The sequence below is a fragment of the Panulirus ornatus genome, chromosome 11 (assembly GCF_036320965.1).
Source record: "Panulirus ornatus isolate Po-2019 chromosome 11, ASM3632096v1, whole genome shotgun sequence".
Classification (NCBI taxonomy): Eukaryota; Metazoa; Arthropoda; class Malacostraca; order Decapoda; family Palinuridae; genus Panulirus; species Panulirus ornatus.
In genome coordinates this window covers 1,626,634-1,646,782 of record NC_092234.1, presented here as the reverse complement: position 1 = coordinate 1,646,782, position 20,149 = coordinate 1,626,634, and the positions used below count along the sequence as shown (strand labels likewise).

The following is a 20,149-nucleotide window of genomic DNA, read 5'->3' as shown; positions in this document are numbered from 1 at the left end:
TCTTTCCAGTAGACAAAGCAACTCTCTTTGTTTCCCATTTCTCCTCTACCTCCATCTTGGATAACTCAAACATTCCCTCACCCCCTGATGCTCCTCTTACCAATCCTATACCCCTCCCCTTAATCTCTTTTTGGACTGTCTGGAAAGCACTTCTTTCTCTGGACACAAGCATAGCTTATGGTCCTGATGGCATCCATCCCCCTGTACTGTAAGCGTGCCCCTATTCTTGCTCATCTGTTCCATTTCTCTTTAAAAATCAAAAGCTTTCCTTCTTGGAAGCATATGTTGGTACATCCCTTCACTAAGAAGTTTGACCATTTTGATCCCTATACCTATCATCCATAGCTGTGACATCTATCATTTCCAAAGTCTTTGAATTTCTCCTCATCTCCCACATCCTTAGAGAACTTGAACCTCACAGTCTTCTCTCTGATCACCGGTATGGTTTTCTTTCGGAGAAATCCACTGGTGATATTCTTTTGTATCTTGGTTTCCCTAAGGCAAAATCCATTGGTGATATTCCTTCCCATCTTAATTTCCTTCCTATCTTAATGATGAATGGTCATCATTCCTAAAAGATTCTGGGAAGTCTTATGGAGTTGCACTTGACATATGCAAAGCTTCTGACAAGGAGCGGCATCGGGGTCTCTTCTCTAAGCTCCATTAATTTGGCTTCCATCCCTCACTTTACTCCCTCACATCTACCTCCCTCTCTAGCCAACCTATCTCTATGGTTGTTGATGGATCAGCTTACCCCATTTCCCTATCAACAGCAGTGGCCCTCAAGGTTCTGTCCCCTCTCCTACACTTTTTCCTTCCACAAATAACTAAGTTCACTCATATGCTGACAACTCAACACTACATTCATCCTCTCTCTCTCTCTCTCTCTCTCTCTCTCTCTCTCTCTCTCTCTCTCTCTCTCTCTCTCTCTCTCTCTCTCCACTACTTCCTCAAACTCAGACTTAGGCAAGATATCTCACTGGGGTAGACAAAATCTAGTTAAGTTTAATGTCTCCAAGGCCCAATTTCTTCCCATCTCTCTTTCAAAAACTAAAAATTCTCTTCTCTGATGGTTCTGTAATTGCACTTAACAACTCAATGAACATACATGGTATTATTATATCAGCCTCTCTTTCTTAGAAACCCCACATTACAGGTACAGCTAAGTCTGCCTCTAAGAAACAGGAAGTCCTATTAAGATGATGAGATTTCTTTTCTTCTGAACAGTTGCTCCATCCATAAGAAGGATCAATTTGTCCTTGTAGGAGTACTGTTCTCACACCTGGAGTGGTTCTAGCTCTGCATCCTTACTTGAGAGTTGATTTGAAAGCAGTCCAACTTATAAACTCTTCCAGGCTCACTTCAAACCTTAAATTGCTTGCCCTACAACATAATGTTGTTTCACTTCCCCTCTTCTATAGGTACCACTTCAGTTTTTGCTCCTGAGAGCTGACTGCTTATGTGCGATACTTGGCAAGCTGCTGCATCACCTGATTACTGTGTGGTCATAGGCAACTCAAAGGTGGGCCATTCTGATAATTGCTTCTTTCTCTAGCCCTCAAAGCTTTATAACTCTCTACCTTCTCAAGTCTTTCCCCTTCCAGCCTCAAAATGACCCAGTGGAGTATTGCTTTTTCAATTCCTTTGTATTCCAAAAGCTAAGATCTAGCACATACACAGGGTTCTCACTTCCTTCAAAATCCGTGAATACTTTTCCTTGTTTCTTCTCATTCCCTTTCATTATCCTCCCAGCATTTCAATTAAGGCCCAGCTTTGATGTGAACTTTTGTTAATGACTGGAGCCTTGTGTTTACCAAAATAAACTCTTCGCCTACAATCATCCATACTTCTAAAATACTTCCATGTATCTCTAGCAATTTCCCCAACTTCCTCCACTTCATTAATATTTCAGCATCTATTCCCCCATCTTTACTTGACATACTCCATAAACATTTCAAAGTACCTTACTCCCTTTAAAAGTAGATATGATCAATGTAATAAACAAGACCATTATAAGTTAAACAGAGCAGACTGTAAACAACAATAAAACTGAGATATACAGATTGTACCTCTTTCATCTGGCAACCTTGGGACCTGGCCATTGCTGGACCACAGAAAATGCCAGAAAACGGAAAGTGACCCCGAAGTCATGCACAGTAGACAATCCGATCTCATAATATTCAGACAAAGGCTTTACATAGGTTCCTATCTAATTTTTTTAACTCCACCTTTTCAAGCATAGCTAATGAGGGAGAAAGGTTACCTCAAGAAGATAAGACAAAACAAGGAAGAGAATTCCACTGCTCAGCTGTTCAGGGGAAGAAGGAAGTATCATAACAGCCAATCCTAGAGAGAACTGTCTATATACAGAAGCTGTGGGAAGCAGCAGCCAAACAAGTGCCATGGGTCCAAACCTTAGGGGCGGTGACATATGCACACAGTTTAAGATAACAATGGCCAAAATAATACCTACAAAATAGAGAGAGGGTAGCTCCACTGTAGTGTATGGAAAGAGATGGTTGAACAGAGGTGAAACCACAAGTATTATTGATACGGAAGACTTTTTATACCATTCTAGTTAACTGAGAAGTGGAGAGTGAGCTATCCCAAATGTGTGAGGGATATTCCATTCCTATGTAATAAAAAAACTCACAGATGTGAAACAGCTACTCACAAGAGAAACAAGTTCAGCACCTACCCTACACTCCAAGCTTTTGGGTAGCAGACTTTTTGATGCTGATCTCATGGAGTCCCCAAGATAGAGTGGATTATATGGTTATGCCCAACATGTTTACAAAGTGAATTATTTGATTTTTGGAGTTTTGAAACTGAACAGAGGGAAACTAGATTTTTGTACTACTTGGGAAGTGAGTCAGTTGTTGTTCGCTGATGATACAGCGCTGGTGGCTGATTCATGTGAGAAACTGCAGAAGCTGGTGACAGAGTTTGGTAAAGTGTGTGAAAGAAGAAAGCTGAGAGTAAATGTGAATAAGAGCAAGGTTATTAGGTACAGTAGGGTTGAGGGTCAAGTCAATTGGGAGGTAAGTTTGAATGGAGAAAAACTGGAGGAAGTGAAGTGTTTTAGATATCTGGGAGTGGATTTGGCAGCGGATGGAACCATGGAAGTGAAAGTGAATCATAGGGTGGGGGAGGGGCGAAAATTCTGGGAGCCTTGAAGAATGTGTGGAAGTCAAGAACATTATCTCGGAAAGCAAAAATGGCTATGTTTGAAGGAATAGTTGTTCCAACAATGTTGTATGGTTGCGAGGCGTGGGCTATGGATAAAGTTGTGCACAGGAGGGTGGATGTGCTGGAAATGAGATGTCTGAGGACAATATGTGGTGTAAGGTGGTTTGATCGAGTAAGTAATAATAGGATAAGAGAGATGTGTGGTAATAAAAAGAGTGTGGTTGAGAGAGCAGAAGAGGGTGTTTTGAAATGGTTTGGTCACATGGAGAGAATGAGTGAGGAAAGATTGAACCAAGAGGATATATGCATCAGAGGTGGAGGGAACGAGGAGAAGTGGGAGACCAAATTGGAGGTGGAAAGATGGAGTGAAAAAGATTTTGAGTGATCGGGGTCTGAACATGCAGGAGGGTGAAAGGCGTGCAAGGAATAGAGTGAACTGGAACGATGTGGTATACCGGGGCCGATGTGCTGTCAATGGATTGAACCAGGGTATGTGAAGCAACTGGGGTAAACCATGGAAAGTTCTGTGGGGCCTGGATGTGGAAAGGGAACTGTGGTTTCGGTGCATTATTACATGACAGATAGAGACTGAGTGTGAACGAATGGGGCCTTTGTTGTCTTTTCCTAGCACTACCTAACACACATGAGGGGGAAGGGGTTGTTATTACATGTGAGGCAAGGTGGTGATGGGAATGAATAAAGGCAGAGAGTATGAATTATGTACATGTGTATATATGTATATGTCTGTCTGTGTATATATATATATATATGTATACGTTGAGATGTATAGGTATGTATATTTGTGTGTGTGGACGTGTATGTATATACATGTGTATGTGGGTGGGTTGGGCCATTCTTTCGTCTGTTTCCTTGCGCTACCTCGCTAATGCGGGAGACAGCGACAAAGCAAAATAAATAAATAATAAATAGTATTCAATTTTACAAGGTCACTGCTTCCCCAATGTGAAATGCTGTACAGATCTGAACTGAGAGAGGAAATATGATCAGTACAAGAAAGAAAATGAGTATTAAAGAGGGAAAGGGAGGAAAAGTGAGTTGAAAAGCGTAAAGTCTAATCATCAGCATAAGAGTGAATATGGTTAGAAGTAGAAGAAAGTAGGTGATATAACAAAACCATGAGGAACACCACTATTGATACTACAGGAAGGGTAGTCACTACATCAACAACTACTGTCATCGAATGGCCTTAGCAGATGCTATGCATCAGAGAACAAAGAATCAGTGAAACCAAAGAAATGGAGTTAGAAAGCTAAGACTTAAGCCACTCCCGGTCAAATGCTTTGATGTTATTGAGGGCTACAAAAAAAGTTTCACCAAAATCCCTATGAGAGGAGGACCAGTGGTAAGTCACACAGGTGAAAATATCAAAAGGCAACCAAGAACTGTAAAATCCATACTGGTGATCTAAAGCAAGGGAACTGGATTCTAAGTGTCTCAAAAAGTGAGTTGAGAGTTTCAAAGACTTTGAAAGATAGCAAATACAAGAGTAATGAGGATGGGCTGCATCAAGGCATGCTTCTAAAGGGAAGAGAAAGCCTGAGTTTTTAGACAGAGGCAAAACAGGTGAGCAAGGATTGGTGCTAGCTCTGAGGCACACTCCCTTAAAACATGAGGAAGTATGCCAGCTGAGCCATGCACCTTGTCAACCTGGATCTAGGAGGTTGATTGGAAGACTCTGCACAAGATTATAAGAGATGGCATAGCTTCAGAGGGAGGTGATGGGGTGGAAGGATTTGATTCTGAATCATTTGCAGTTAAGCTAGAGAATTACAAATTGTCAAAAAGAGTGTCTTTATCAGCTACAGAGTTAGCAAACGATTGATCAGCCTGGAAAAGAGAACAAAAGGTTGAATTACAAATGTTGGAGATGCTTTTGGTTAAAGACCAAAAACATTGTCAGCAGAAGAAGAGGTCAAGCCAGCACACTTTCCTTTTATGAAAGTCTGCTTGGCTCTTCGAAGGTCAGCTTTGCATTGATTCTAAGTAGAAATGAAAGCAGAGTGGGATTCTCAGGAAGGGAAGAGTTTTATGGTCCAGTATGTACCAGAGCAGGAGCAATCAAACAACAATCAAAGAGAAGAAGATTTAGAAAAAGACAAACTGTAGGATCCCATCCAAGCCAAGATAAACTCTGCTGGGCATTCAGCAAAATATGAGGCATCCCAACCAGAGAAGCAATACCCATGCCAGGGAAAGTCAACAAAGAAGCTCGACAGAAAATGCCAATGTTGGCATTACGAGGAGAGGACAGAGGATGAGTGTGCCCAATTAGAAGTAAAAATAAGGTGCAAGGGTTGAAAAAGAGGGCAAACGAGAGTTGGAAAAGAGTATCATTAAACTTTAGGATGAATAAAAAGATGTTTCAGAAGGCGGTAAATAATGTGCGAAGGGCAAGAGAACAAATGGGAAGAAGGGAGGAAGTGATACGAGTTAGTGAAGGAGTGCTGAATGAGTTTGATGATAGAGTGGCAGATATAGGGTGCTTTGATCGGGATGGTGTGCAAAGTGAGAGAGTCAGGGAGAGTGGGTTAGTGAAGAAAAGGTGTGATGTCACCATGGTTGTTTAATCTATTTTGGGAGGTAAATGCAAGAGTTTTGGAGAGAGGGGCATGTGAAATGTCTGGGTTAAATCATAGAAAGGTCTGTGGGCCTGGATGTGAATAGGGAGTTATGGTTTCAGTGCATTACACATGACAACTAGAGACTGAGTGTGAGTGGATGTGGCCTCCTGCATGTTCTGGCCTCGATTGCTCAAGATATTTTTAATTCCATCCTTCCACCTCAAATTTGGTCGCCCACTTCAAGTGGTGCCAGGAATGGGTGAAGGCAAGCATGTATGAATATGTACGTGCATACATATATATATATATATATATATGTGTGTGTATGTGTATATGTGTGTATGTATATGTGTATGAATGTTGTATATGTACATGTATGTATACGAGTGGATGGGTCTTTCTTCACCTGTTTCCTGGTGCTCCCTAGCTAACGTGGGAAATGGCGATTAAGTATGAGAATAGAAAAAAATAATATTGCAGTCAGAGGACCTTAAATGGGCAAAAATGGTGTCTATAGAAAGGGAGAGTTCAGAGATTAAGAAGATGTCATTTGTCAGATCTTAAATGCAGCACTTAAGCACTTAATTACAGTCTACAAGTTCAACAAAAGCCTCTGACACTACCTTTGTGTGTGACATTCACAATGCTAGCATTCAGTCTAACCAGAGACTGGCATATGCAATGCCTGAAGATCAAACATCACCATCTTTTGGCCAGAGTAGTAGTGCAGTAAAGACACAAAATATGAGATGATACAAATTGCTAAAACAATTACTCAATTCACATACAACTTACTTTGGCTTAGCCTCCCCTACGACCAATTCTCTCATTTTGCGTCTAATTCTGGTACTTGTCCTCTCATCTGTTAGAGAACCGGAGCTCACTGATGAAGGCATTGAATTGACAACTTTTCCAGGACTTGTCCGAGGTGTTGAAACATAAAACTTGCGACCATTGGAGGAGGGGCATTTGGTAAGACTGAAGTCCTCAACAAACAGCACACATCCCCCACACAAAACTAAAAGGGTAACCAAGAACAGTAAAAGGTTGTATTTTCATTGAAACAATACTATGTTTGACATACATCAAAACCTTGATTAAGGACAATGTGAGGAAAATTCCACATCAAAATCTTAAGGACAATGTGAAAAAAATTCCAAAAAAATAAATTGCTTTATGAGCAAAAGTTGCTTATTTAAAAAACCAAACTGTTGTTGCATTACCCATCATAACTTTACAGTTCCATGATGGAAAATAAAACTATGTACTATAAGTTTGTTTGTTTTTTAAAATCTGTTACAGAACAAAAATACCAAGTGTATAAAAAGTATAAAATATAATCTATATCCTTTGGTTATAAAAAGTAACAAATATACAAATAAATGTACAGCAAAATGTAAAATTTTTTAAATTAAAGATGGGTCTATTTTGTCAAGTCTTTAAGTGATTGGGTCACTGTCAGCACACATCAAAACCTGGCTTGTACAAGAAAAACAATACCACTACCATTATCATCATCAGACAGACAGATGAAATTGCTATAGCATGGCGATAAAACTGCACTCGAAATCCATAAGATGCAAGTCCCATCTGACAGCCAGGCACAGTTTGTGGCACTCAATTTGTCATGGGTTTCCAAATGAAACACCCTACCAAGTCATGAAGCCCATTTCAAATGTTGTTGATACATCAAAAAAGCTCTATGCTTTAGATAATCAAATTTTTATTTTTGAGCTAAAAAGTAATGCAAGATTATGTCTTTAAGCATTAGTGACTAATTTCCTATAAATAATTATCAAGCCTATTTACTGCCCTAAATTAGCAACTAAATTAATACAACCATCTCAAATGTTGCTGATGCAGCAAAAAAGCTCTATGCTTTAGATAATCAAATTTTGATCTTTGAGGTAAAAGTAATGCAAGATTATGTCTTTAAGCATTAGTGACTAATTTCCCATAAATAATTATCAAGCCTATTTACTGCCCTAAATTAGCAACTAAATTAATACAACCATCTCAAATGTTGTTGATGCGGCAAAAAAGCTCTATGCTTTAGATAATCAAATTTTGATCTTTGAGCTAAAAAGTAATGCAAGATTATGTCTTTAAGCATTAGTGACTAATTTCCCATTAATAATTATCATGCCTATTTACTGCCCTAAATTAGTAACTAATCTAAAAACAATAAATTGCATTCCCTTACAAGCCATCTTATTGAAGTGGAAAGGATCAAAATAGAATGATGTTAAGTTCTCAGTGTAAGACTTCTTCCAGAGTTTGGAGTTGTGGCGTGTGTCCCAGATGATGAGAGAGTATGGAGGATGCAGGGCAGCCAGGAGATGTTCACTACCATCCACTCCACCCAGCCATTCAAGCTCTGTTGATATCACTAACCTGTACTTACAATAAATTATTTATCAGCAAGTAAAAAGATGTAATGTTAAACCTATACCATTTTCTTCTTTTTTTTCATGCTGGCTTGCTGGTTCCTGCATTAGTGAGGTAGTGTCAGGAAAAGACAACTGGGCTCCTTCCTCTATTCCTTCTCTTGGAAAGTGATAATATAGGAAGGAAAGATTTCCAGCCTCTACTCCTCTTATTTGCCCTCTATGATGTGGGTTTATGTGTGAGTCACATTCTTTCTCCCTTATCTCCAAGGATAACAAACCCATTTATTTGGTGAAAATGATTTCATACCTGCCATATACTTACATGTTTTTCATACTAGACTGCTGTTTTCCAAATCAGCAAAGTAGATCCAGGAAGAGATGAGGAAAGGCCACATTTGCTCACTCTTTTCTAAACAAACTCTTTGGGTATATGGGTTTCAGGGAGCTGGAACCCCTACTTTCATGAGCAACATTATCAAAGCTCTAAAACTCATATATTCTTCATGAGTATTCTAAACTCAAAAAGTTTTTACCTTACTTTTATCTTAGCTCACATTCCAGTGCCACCATGTGGATAGTGCACTGCGAGCATGCCAATGTCACAGCCAACAGTACATTAGGGGGTAATGAAATCAGCATCAAGTCCAACCATCCTTGGCTCCCCACATGGCCCTGGTATCTATTTACATGTGCATGAATTGGGGTGCACCTTACACGGCAGGTATGAGTATGATAAACCTACAACCTGGAACTTGGAGGTGTGCTCTAGCTACTAGTTTCTGTGTACTACAAGATTCCACAATCAACTTTCTTTTATTCCTGTGACACTCTAATAATACATAAAAAAGTTAAATTCATCTTGTGCTCTATATGTTCACTTAAAGGTAAAACTCTGATAAATGTAAGACTAGCTGGAATACATTGATATAAGGAAATTTTCAAGACCCCCCCTTCACAAAATCATTCATTTGATAACTTATCAGCTGTAAAAAAAGTGTAAAATGGTATCATTAAACAAAATTAAGGATGTATTAATCTATTCTTATCAACTAATGTACAGAATGTTGCTAATATTGGTAAAAAGCTTCAAATCTAATAAATATATTTTTTTCTTAAAAAGTGTAAATACCTCAGATGATCTCTAGGTTCAAATGTAACTCGGTACTTACATGATCTGAGAATTTCAGATAAAATTACTCTTCTTATCTACATAAAGTCTAGGATATGCTAAAAAAAAGTATTATATATCAAATATATGTCAAACAGTTGTAAATACACTAAATTATATGCATGAGTGGAGAGAATTGCTTACAAGGTGTTTTTAACCAACTTCTCAAAGTGCCATGAAAACATCTCAGATCATCATTATCAACTTCTCTGATTATCCCTATCAAAAGTTTAAACTCTTGCTTTTTGCAATTTGTATGTTAAATATTATGTCTTAACTTTTTCTTAGCAAAATCAAAAGGTTCTGAATCCAATGCTAAGGTACTGTCTAAATGGAGAAATTCTGAAATATGAACACACAAAGTAAATCAAACTATTTCTGGTATATGAAAGAATAAAAACAAATATGAGAACATATACTCAGCTTGAGCCTCCTTGCCATATGGCAAGACAAACCATCGTGTATACTGATTAATTAATAACAAATCAAAAAAATGCCAAGAACAATAATAACAAAAACAAACATCTGAATACCCAAATATATTCTAAAGTATAATACAATTACCATTCACCTAAAATCTTCATCCAGCCTACACAAAAAGATGTGTAAAAGTTCAAAGACAAATGAAAAATCATGAGGAATGTATAAAACACTTTTATGCAAATTACAATTCAATTCAAAGATAATAATTTATAAAGTATGGCATCCTAAATGTATAGGATATTGGATCACAAATTTCAAAGTGTGCCGTTTCAGTCAAAATCACATACAGAACATATTAAAGCCAACTTTTAGTTATCCCAAATATAAATTAAGAACAAAATGTTAACATACCCTGTATGGGTCTACTGCCATCCTGAAGAGTAGCAGTCACTTCCCCCCTTGTCACTTCCCAGACAATGATTGTGCCACTGCTATCTGCAGAGGCTAAAACAAGACTGTATGGTGCACTCAGTTGGTGATAATGCCGAGTTTTCCTCCATCGTACCTGTCAGAAACAGATGTCTAAAACAGAAGCAAAAGCATTTGCACTGTCACCATCTGGATAACAAAACATAAACTGACCATGGCAGAATCTCTCTGGATACAAATGGGCTCTACTGATACAATAATTCTGTGAATCTATGTAACCCATGACAGCAGTAAGCCATCATATTTTGGGATAACCAAGAGCACTTTCCTTAATATAAGCCAAAGTCTTTTTCAATCATATGCTACTCTCATGAAGTTTGTAAAATTACCAACCTTACCACTCAGAAGCAGTGCTGTCAAGGTCAAGTAGGGACTGTTAACACTACCTCCACTTAGACCAAAAACACTTTCTCCTGCCTAATCTTGATCAACTTTCACTGCTGGAGAGGCCAATGTCCATAATATCACTCTCCACATGATCCTAATGCAGATCATCTGCCTGGTGCTCTAAAAGCTACTTAAATTCCATCTGAGAAAATGTACAAAAATGTACCATCACTCGCATGGCTGGAGGATAGCTAACTTTGGCGAGAAATTATGACACTGCCAACTCAGCCACAACCCAGGCTCTGCATTGGGCCTTGATATTGAGGCAAGAAACTTAACGAAATATATACATCCAGAGGGGTTGTCCAGCTCACATAAAAATAAATCTGGAGTATGCATGGTGTTACAGACCCCTGAAGAGTAAACCAATGCACACAAGATAGGTAATCCTCAAAAATTCTCCCACAACAGGTAAACCTAGGTAGAAAAAACTCAGAAAGAAATCAGAAAAAATGTCTGTCCATATATGAAATGTTTACCCATGGTGAATGATGTCTTGCTAATCTTTAAAAAAGAATATCTATGCCAAATCATTTGAAAATAAAGGCTTCCTTAAACCTGATTAAGAATAAATTGTACAAAATATAACAAATTTCCCTACTGAAAAAAAAAGGTCATTCTCCAATATTCATACTAGGATGATGCCTAAACATGCATGCAGCAAGAAATCTCCATTGGATACAAATATGTTGAAAAGCATTAGTATGAAATTTCCCATATGATAATAGGTAACCAGGAGTCAAAAACATCCCAAGCACCAGTATCACTTCAAAACTAAGGGAAGCATCAGTACATAGTCTTGCCTCTGATTATTCCTAACAAAGCTAGGAGAACAGACATAGTCACATGGTTAAGGTATGCATGTAACTGGGTGAACCTCTAAAAGTGAGTGACCCTTGGGGTCAAAATGACCTTAGATATATCTATGTATCTCAGTTTACATTCTATGTTATATTTTCATTTATCTATTATACTTTGTCACTGTCTCCCGTGTTAGCGAGGTAGCGCAGGGAAACAGACGAAAGAGTAGCTCAACCCACCCACATACACGTATATACATAAACACCCACACACACACACATATACATACCTATACATTTCAACGTATACATACCTATAAATACACAGACATATACATATATACACATGCACATATTCATACATGGAGAGAATGAGTGAGGAAAGATTGACAAAGGGGATATATGTGTCAGAGGTAGAGGGAATAAGGAGAAGTGGTAGACCAAATTGGAGGTGGAAAGATGGAGTGAAAAAGATTTTGAGTGATCGGGGCCTGAACATGCAGGAGGGTGAAAGGCATGCGAGGAATAGAGTGAATTGGAACAATTTGGTAAACCGGGGTCGATGTGCTGTCAATGGATTGAACCAGGACATGTGAAGCATCTGGGGTAAACCATGGTAAGTTTTGTGGGGCCTGGATGTGGAAAGGGAGCTGTGGTTTCAGTGCATTATACATGACAGCTAGAGACTGCGTGTGAACGAATGTGGCCTTTGTTGTCTTTTCCTAGCGCTATCTCACGCCCATGCAAAGGGAGGGGGTTGTCATTTCATGTGTGGCGGGGTGGCGACGGAAATGAATAAGGGCAGACAGTATGAATTATGTACATGTGTATATATGTATGTCTGTATTTTATTTCATTTATTTTGCTTTGTTGCTGTCTCCCGCATTAGCGAGGTAGTGCAAGGAAACAGACGAAAGAATGGCCCAACCCACCTACATACACATGTATATACGTACACGTCCACACACGCAAATATACATACCTATACATCTCAACGTATACATATATATACACACACAGACATATACATATACACACATGTACATAATTCATACTGTCTGCCTTTATTCATTCCCCTCGCCACCTCACCAAACATGAAATAACAACCCCCTCCCCCTCATGTGTGTGAGGTAGCACTAGGAAAAGACAACAAAGGCCCCATTCGTTCACACTCAGTCTCTAGCTGTCATGTAATAATGCACCGAAACCACAGCTCCCTTTCCACATCCAGGCCCCACAGAACTTTCCAGGGTTTACCCCAGACGCTTCATATGCCCTGGTTCAATCCATTGACAGCACGTCGACGCTGGTATACCACATCGTTCCAATTCACTCTATTCCTTGCACGCCTTTCACCCTCCTGCATGTTAAGACCCCGATCACTCAAAATCTTTTTCACTCCATCTTTCCACCTCCAATTTGGTCTCCCACTTCTCCTCGTGCCCTCCACCTCTGACACATATATCCTCTTGGTCAATCTTTCCTCACTCATTCTCTCCATGTGACCAAACCATTTAAAAACACCCTCTTCTGCTCTCTCAACCACACTCTTTCCATTACCACACATCTCTCTCACCCTATTATTACTTACTCGATCAAACCACCTCACACCACATATTGTCCTCAAACATCTCATTTCCAGCACATCCACCCTCCTGCGCACAACTCTATCCATAGCCCACGCCTCGCAACCATACAACATTATTGGAATCACTATTCCTTCAAACATACCCATTTTTGCTTTCCAAGATAATGTTCTCAACTTCCACACATTCTTTAAGGCTCCCAGAATTTTCGCCCCCTCCCCCACCCTATGATTCACTTCTGCTTCCATGGTTCCATCCGCTGCTGTGTGTGTATATTATATATATACGCTGAGATGTATAGGTATGTATATGAGCATGTGTGGACATGTATGTATATACATGTGGGTGGGTTGGGCCATTCTTTCATCTGTTTCCTTGCGCTACCTCGCTAACGCAGGAGACAGCGACAAAGTATAATGAAAAAAAAATAATAAATAATATTCATACATGCGGCCTTCATCCATTCCCGCCGCCACCCTGCTACACATGAAATGACACCCCGCTCCCCCCGCATGTGTGCAAGGTAGTGCTAGGAAAGGACAACAAAGGCCACATTTGTCCACACTCAGACTCTAGCTGTCATGTGTAATGCACCAAAACAACAGCTCCCTTTCCACATCCATCCCCCACAAAACTTTCCATGGTCTACCCCAGGTGCTTCAGATGCCTTGGTTCAATCCACTGACAGCATGTTGACCCCAGTATACCACATCGTTTGAATTCACTCTATTCCTTGCATGCCTTTCACTCTCCTGTATGTTCAGGCCCCAATCGCTCAAAATCTTTTTCACTTCACCCTTCCACCTCCAATTTGGTCTCCCATTTCTCATTCCCTCCACCTTTAACACATATATCCTCTTTGTCAATCTTTCCTCACTCATTCACTCCATCTTCATTATTTCATTATTTTTTTATAAATCCCAAATACACAAAAACAAAAATGATGTACCTTTACAACATGGCTGCGGTGTTTAGAAAGCGTTTGGGCATACTGTAGAGTCATTGGGTCCACCACCACCACTGTTGTTTGTGCTCCATATGCCAAGAAGCCTTGCCAACCCCTGTTTGAGTATCAAATAGATGTAACACACAGAAGTTACCACTAAAAATTTCTTTTGTGTGTGGCAAAACATAAGATTCACACACATGACTTCACCAATAAGCACAACTCTACAGTAAGTTGCAGGGTCAGAGACAGCAACATGCAAGAAATTACACAATGACCAAGACTGGACACCATCATACGGTGTTTATTATGATATACATACAAGTCTACAATTCCTTATACATCATGACTATCACACTAGGAGTCACAGATAAAATGAAAGGTCTACATTTTCAATGAAGCTTGAAAAGAACATGCCAAATAACCCTGTTCATTCAAGGCAGCTAAACCAAAATGAAGGAAGGGAACTGTTCAGAGCTGCCCAGCTTGTCATGGTCCTCAATAAAATTACTATAATCAAATCGATACTCCACTAGAATGAGAGGAGTTCATGTTCTAAATACTGATGGTACATCCTGATAAGGAATGACCACTGAAGTAACAGGCTCATCAGCTTGCTCTCTGTGCACACACAGATATCAGACTGAACGTAACACTCAACTTCATACTAACTTTCACCACTTGAAAGAGCTTGAATGTCATATCAAAGTACATTTACAGATGCATCAACTACTAGTTAAGTTTTATGCCTCTGAGGCCCAGTTTCGACCCATCTCTCTATCGAAAATTCCTCCCAACTTTCCTCTCTCCTAAATGAACATACTTATCACTATAACATCCACTCTTTCTTGAAAATTCTACATCACAGAAATAGCTACGTCTACTTCTACGAAACTGGGAGTCATGTTTAGATGTCAAGATTTCTTTTCTTCTGAACTGTTGCACCATTTATGCAAAGAAATTATGTCCTTGTATGGAGTAGTTCTAGCTCGGCAACCTTATTTGACAGAGTTGGGTTAAAAGTGGTCCAACTTATAAGTTCTCCCAAGCTAATTTGAAACTTGATCCACTTGCCCTATGCTGTAATGTTGGTTCACTTTCCCTTCTTTTAAAGGTATTACTTTGGTTTTTGCTCCTGAGAGCTGGATGCATGTGTGCCCCAACCACTAGCTAGACCACACAATATTCGGCAAGCTGTTGCATCATGTGATTACTGTGTGGTCGTTGGCAACTCAAGAGTGGACCATATTCATAGCTGTTTCTTTCCCCACACCTCAAAGCTGTGGAACTCTTTATCCTTTCATGCCATTCCCAATAACTATAACCTGGCACATTTTGAAAGACAGGTTTTCACTTCCTACAAAAATTAATATGCTTTCCCTTCTCTCTTCTTTTTCCCTTTCATAATCCTTTCTATATTTCAAATAAGACCCGGCCTTGATGTGGACTTTTGTCTGTGACTGGAGCCTCAAAAAAAAATACTTTTTAATGTACAATACAGCTAGGATTGTATTACATACTGGAACCATAAAAGTTTGATACTCACATGTAACAGAACTTAGAAGAATATATAGTCCCCAAAAGACAGAAAACAAACATCAACTAATCAGCTAACTCATACAGTAAGTTCCTGACACTCACAAGCTGAAGGATTACTTATGAATGCTGTCATGACTACTGTATACAATGTCATCAGTCTATGAAACTGGTGCATAGATACTCCATATGATCTGCCCTGAACAAATCATGATATTGGCATGTTTACGCATTACATGGGAGGTATAAATTAATCTTGCCTAAATGTGGTACGTAAAGTAAGATAGTCACACACAAGTAGTTGTACAATCTTGCAAGTGGCATCTCATCAACAAATCTCAGGTAATTAGCAAAGATAGTTGTACTACACATGCAAAATCTGGCTGAAAATAATGTATTGATTTGTTTGAATTTAACTGAATATGCCAATACAAAGGTCAAACAATAAATCTCTTTATTCTGTATCATCAGTGGTGTCACTCATTTTTCTGCATGTGGCTAAGCAAAATATGTACCATATATGTAGAATTCTTTAACAAATTCTAGTAGCTAAATATATGACTGCAAAGTTCATACTGAGTTTCAAAATTAAAAATTTTAAAAAGCAAGTAGAAAGAAATCGTGCTTGAAATAAAAAATGAAATTAATTGCTTCTTTACCAAAAAATTCTTGAAAAATAAATTGGCATAACGAATTACTTTCAGTAAAAGGTTCAATTATTGAGGCCTTTGTTTCCATGTAATATATTCCCCATATTGAAATACCATGAAAACCTCAAAATATGACTAGACATGAAAACGTAAATTTCTCTTTTATCATACTTGATTGCTGTTTCCCACATAAGCGAGGTAGGGCAAGAAAACATACGAAGAATAGCTGAACCACCCACATGTATATATATATATTTTTTTTTTTTTTTTTTTTTTTTATACTTTGTCGCTGTCTCCCGCGTTTGCGAGGTAGCGCAAGGAAACAGACGAAAGAAATGGCCCAACCCCCCCCATACACATGTACATACACACGTCCACACACGCAAATATACATACCTACACAGCTTTCCATGGTTTACCCCAGACGCTTCACATGCCTTGATTCAATCCACTGACAGCACGTCAAACCCTGTATACCACATCGCTCCAATTCACTCTATTCCTTGCCCTCCTTTCACCCTCCTGCATGTTCAGGCCCCGATCACACAAAATCTTTTTCACTCCATCTTTCCACCTCCAATTTGGTCTCCCTCTTCTCCTCGTTCCCTCCACCTCCGACACATATATCCTCTTGGTCAATCTTTCCTCACTCATTCTCTCCATGTGCCCAAACCATTTCAAAACACCCTCTTCTGCTCTCTCAACCACGCTCTTTTTATTTCCACACATCTCTCTTACCCTTACGTTACTTACTCGATCAAACCACCTCACACCACACATTGTCCTCAAACATCTCATTTCCAGCACATCCATCCTCCTGCGCACAACTCTATCCATAGCCCACGCCTCGCAACCATACAACATTGTTGGAACCACTATTCCTTCAAACATACCCATTTTTGCTTTCCGAGATAATGTTCTCGACTTCCACACATTTTTCAAGGCTCCCAAAATTTTCGCCCCCTCCCCCACCCTATGATCCACTTCCGCTTCCATGGTTCCATCCGCTGACAGATCCACTCCCAGATATCTAAAACACTTCACTTCCTCCAGTTTTTCTCCATTCAAACTCACCTCCCAATTGACTTGACCCTCAACCCTACTGTACCTAATAACCTTGCTCTTATTCACATTTACTCTTAACTTTCTTCTTCCACACACTTTACCAAACTCAGTCACCAGCTTCTGCAGTTTCTCACATGAATCAGCCACCAGCGCTGTATCATCAGCGAACAACAACTGATTCACTTCCCAAGCTCTCTCATCCCCAACAGACTTCATACTTGCCCCTCTTTCCAGGACTCTTGCATTTACCTCCCTAACAACCCCATCCATAAACAAATTAAACAACCATGGAGACATCACACACCCCTGCCGCAAACCTACATTCACTGAGAACCAATCACTTTCCTCTCTTCCTACACGTACACATGCCTTACATCCTCGATAAAAACTTTTCACTGCTTCTAACAACTTGCCTCCCACACCATATATTCTTAATACCTTCCACAGAGCATCTCTATCAACTCTATCATATGCCTTCTCCAGATCCATAAATGCTACATACAAATCCATTTGCTTTTCTAAGTATTTCTCACATACATTCTTCAAAGCAAACACCTGATCCACACATCCTCTACCACTTCTGAAACCGCACTGCTCTTCCCCAATCTGATGCTCTGTACATGCCTTCACCCTCTCAATCAATACCCTCCCATATAATTTACCAGGAATACTCAACAAACTTATACCTCTGTAATTTGAGCACTCACTCTTATCCCCTTTGCCTTTGTACAATGGCACTATGCACGCATTCCGCCAATCCTCAGGCACCTCACCATGAGTCATACATACATTAAATAACCTTACCAACCAGTCAACAATACAGTCACCCCCTTTTTTAATAAATTCCACTGCAATACCATCCAAACCTGCTGCCTTGCCGGCTTTCATCTTCCGCAAAGCTTTTACTACCTCTTCTCTGTTTACCAAATCATTTTCCCTAACCCTCTCACTTTGCACACCACCTCGACCAAAACACCCTATATCTGCCACTCTGTCATCAGACACATTCAACAAACCTTCAAAATACTCATTCCATCTCCTTCTCACATCACCACTACTTGTTATCACCTCCCCATTTACGCCCTTCACTGAAGTTCCCATTTGCTCCCTTGTCTTACGCACCCTATTTACCTCTTTCCAGAACATCTTTTTATTCTCCCTAAAATTTACTGATAGTCTCTCACCCCAACTCTCATTTGCCCTCTTTTTTCACCTCTTGCACCTTTCTCTTGACCTCCTGTCTCTTTCTTTTATACTTCTCCCACTCAATTGCATTTTTTCCCTGCAAAAATCGTCCAAATGCCTCTCTCTTCTCTTTCACTAATACTCTTACTTCTTCATCCCACCACTCACTACCCTTTCTAAACAGCCCACCTCCCACTCTTCTCATGCCACAAGCATCTTTTGCGCAATCCATCACTGATTCCCTAAATACATCCCATTCCTCCCCCACTCCCCTTACTTCCATTGTTCTCACCTTTTTCCATTCTGTACACATGTATATATATATATATATATATATATATATATATATATATATACTGGAAAAACAATCACTCTTGAAGTAGAACCTTCAGACACAATTGAAAATGTGAAGGAAAATAGTGAAATTGGAGAAAAATGTAGCTTAGACATTGAAGCTTATTAATACAGTGGTTAAATTGATGAGAACTGCTATTGACGTTTGTGTAAATAAATTATACATTTACTTTTTTCCATAGCCAGAGGTTGAACCATTATGTGACATTCATTTTTTTCATTCATTTCAAGCTAGAAGTTTCAGTTTTCTAAATTGTTTCTTACATTTTTCATATGTATATATATGTATGTGTGTGTGTGTGTGTATATGTGCATATGTATGTGTATGTGTGTGTATGTGTATATGTATATATATATGTATATTATCCCTGGGGATAGGGGTGAAAGAATACTTCCCACGTATTCCTCGTGTGTTGTAGAAAGCGACTAGAGGGGACGGGAGCGGGGGGCCAGAAATCCTCCCCTCCTTGTATTAACTTTCTAAAATGGGAAACAGAAGGAGGAGTCACGCGGGGAGTACTCATCCTCCTCGAAGGCTCAGAGTGGGGTGCCTAAATGTGTGTGGATGTAACCAAGATGTGAAAAAAGGAGAGATAGGTAGTATGTTTGAGGAAAGGAACCTGGATGTTTTGGCTGTGAGTGAATGTGGGAGTATGTGATAGAGTGTAAGAAAGTAAATTCTCGATTAATATGGGTAAAACTGAAAGTTGATAGAGAGAGGTGGGTGATTATTGGTGCATATGCACCTGGGCATGAGAAGAAAGATCAAGAGAGGCAAGTGTTTTGGGAGCAGCTGAATGAGTGTGTTAGTGGTTTTGATGCACGAGACCGGGTTATAGTGATGGGTGATTTGAATGCAAAGGTGAGTAATGTGGCAGTTGAGGGAATAATTGGTATACATGGGGTGTTCAGTGTTGTAAATGGAAATGGTGAAGAGCTTGTAGATTTATGTGCTGAAAAAGGACTGATGATTGGGAATACCTGGTTTAAAAAGCGAGATATACATAAGTATACTTATGTAAGTAGGAGAGATGGCCAGAGAGCGTTATTGGATTACGTGTTAATTGACAGGCGTGCGAAAGAGAGACTTTTGGATGTTAATGTGCTGAGAGGTGCAACTGGAGGGATGTCTGATCATTATCTTGTGGAGGCTAAGGTGAAGATTTGTATGGGTTTTCAGAAAAGAAGAGTGAATGTTGGGGTGAAGAGGGTGGTGAGAGTAAGTGAGCTTGAGAAGGAGACCTGTGTGAGGAAGTACCAGGAGAGACTGAGTACAGAATGGAAAAAGGTGAGAACAATGGAAGCAAGGGGAGTGGGGGAGGAATGGGATGTATTTAGGGAATCAGTGATGGATTGCGCAAAAGATGCTTGTGGCATGAGAAGAGTGGGAGGTGGGTTG

General features: G+C 39.6%; 1 protein-coding gene across 1 annotated transcript in view; it reads right to left on the bottom strand.

Annotated features, from left to right (window-relative positions):
• The window catches only part of LOC139751177 (WD repeat-containing protein 11-like), a 147,431-nt gene that overhangs the window by 124,247 nt on the left and 3,035 nt on the right, over positions 1-20,149 (bottom strand). Inside the window, exons 2-5 of the mRNA XM_071666300.1 lie at positions 13,964-14,075; positions 10,164-10,317; positions 7,975-8,148; positions 6,567-6,789 (exon numbers count right to left, since the gene is read on the bottom strand). Coding sequence (XP_071522401.1) covers positions 6,567-6,789; positions 7,975-8,148; positions 10,164-10,317; positions 13,964-14,075 — 663 coding nt within the window. The remainder of the gene's footprint in view (positions 1-6,566; positions 6,790-7,974; positions 8,149-10,163; positions 10,318-13,963; positions 14,076-20,149) is intronic.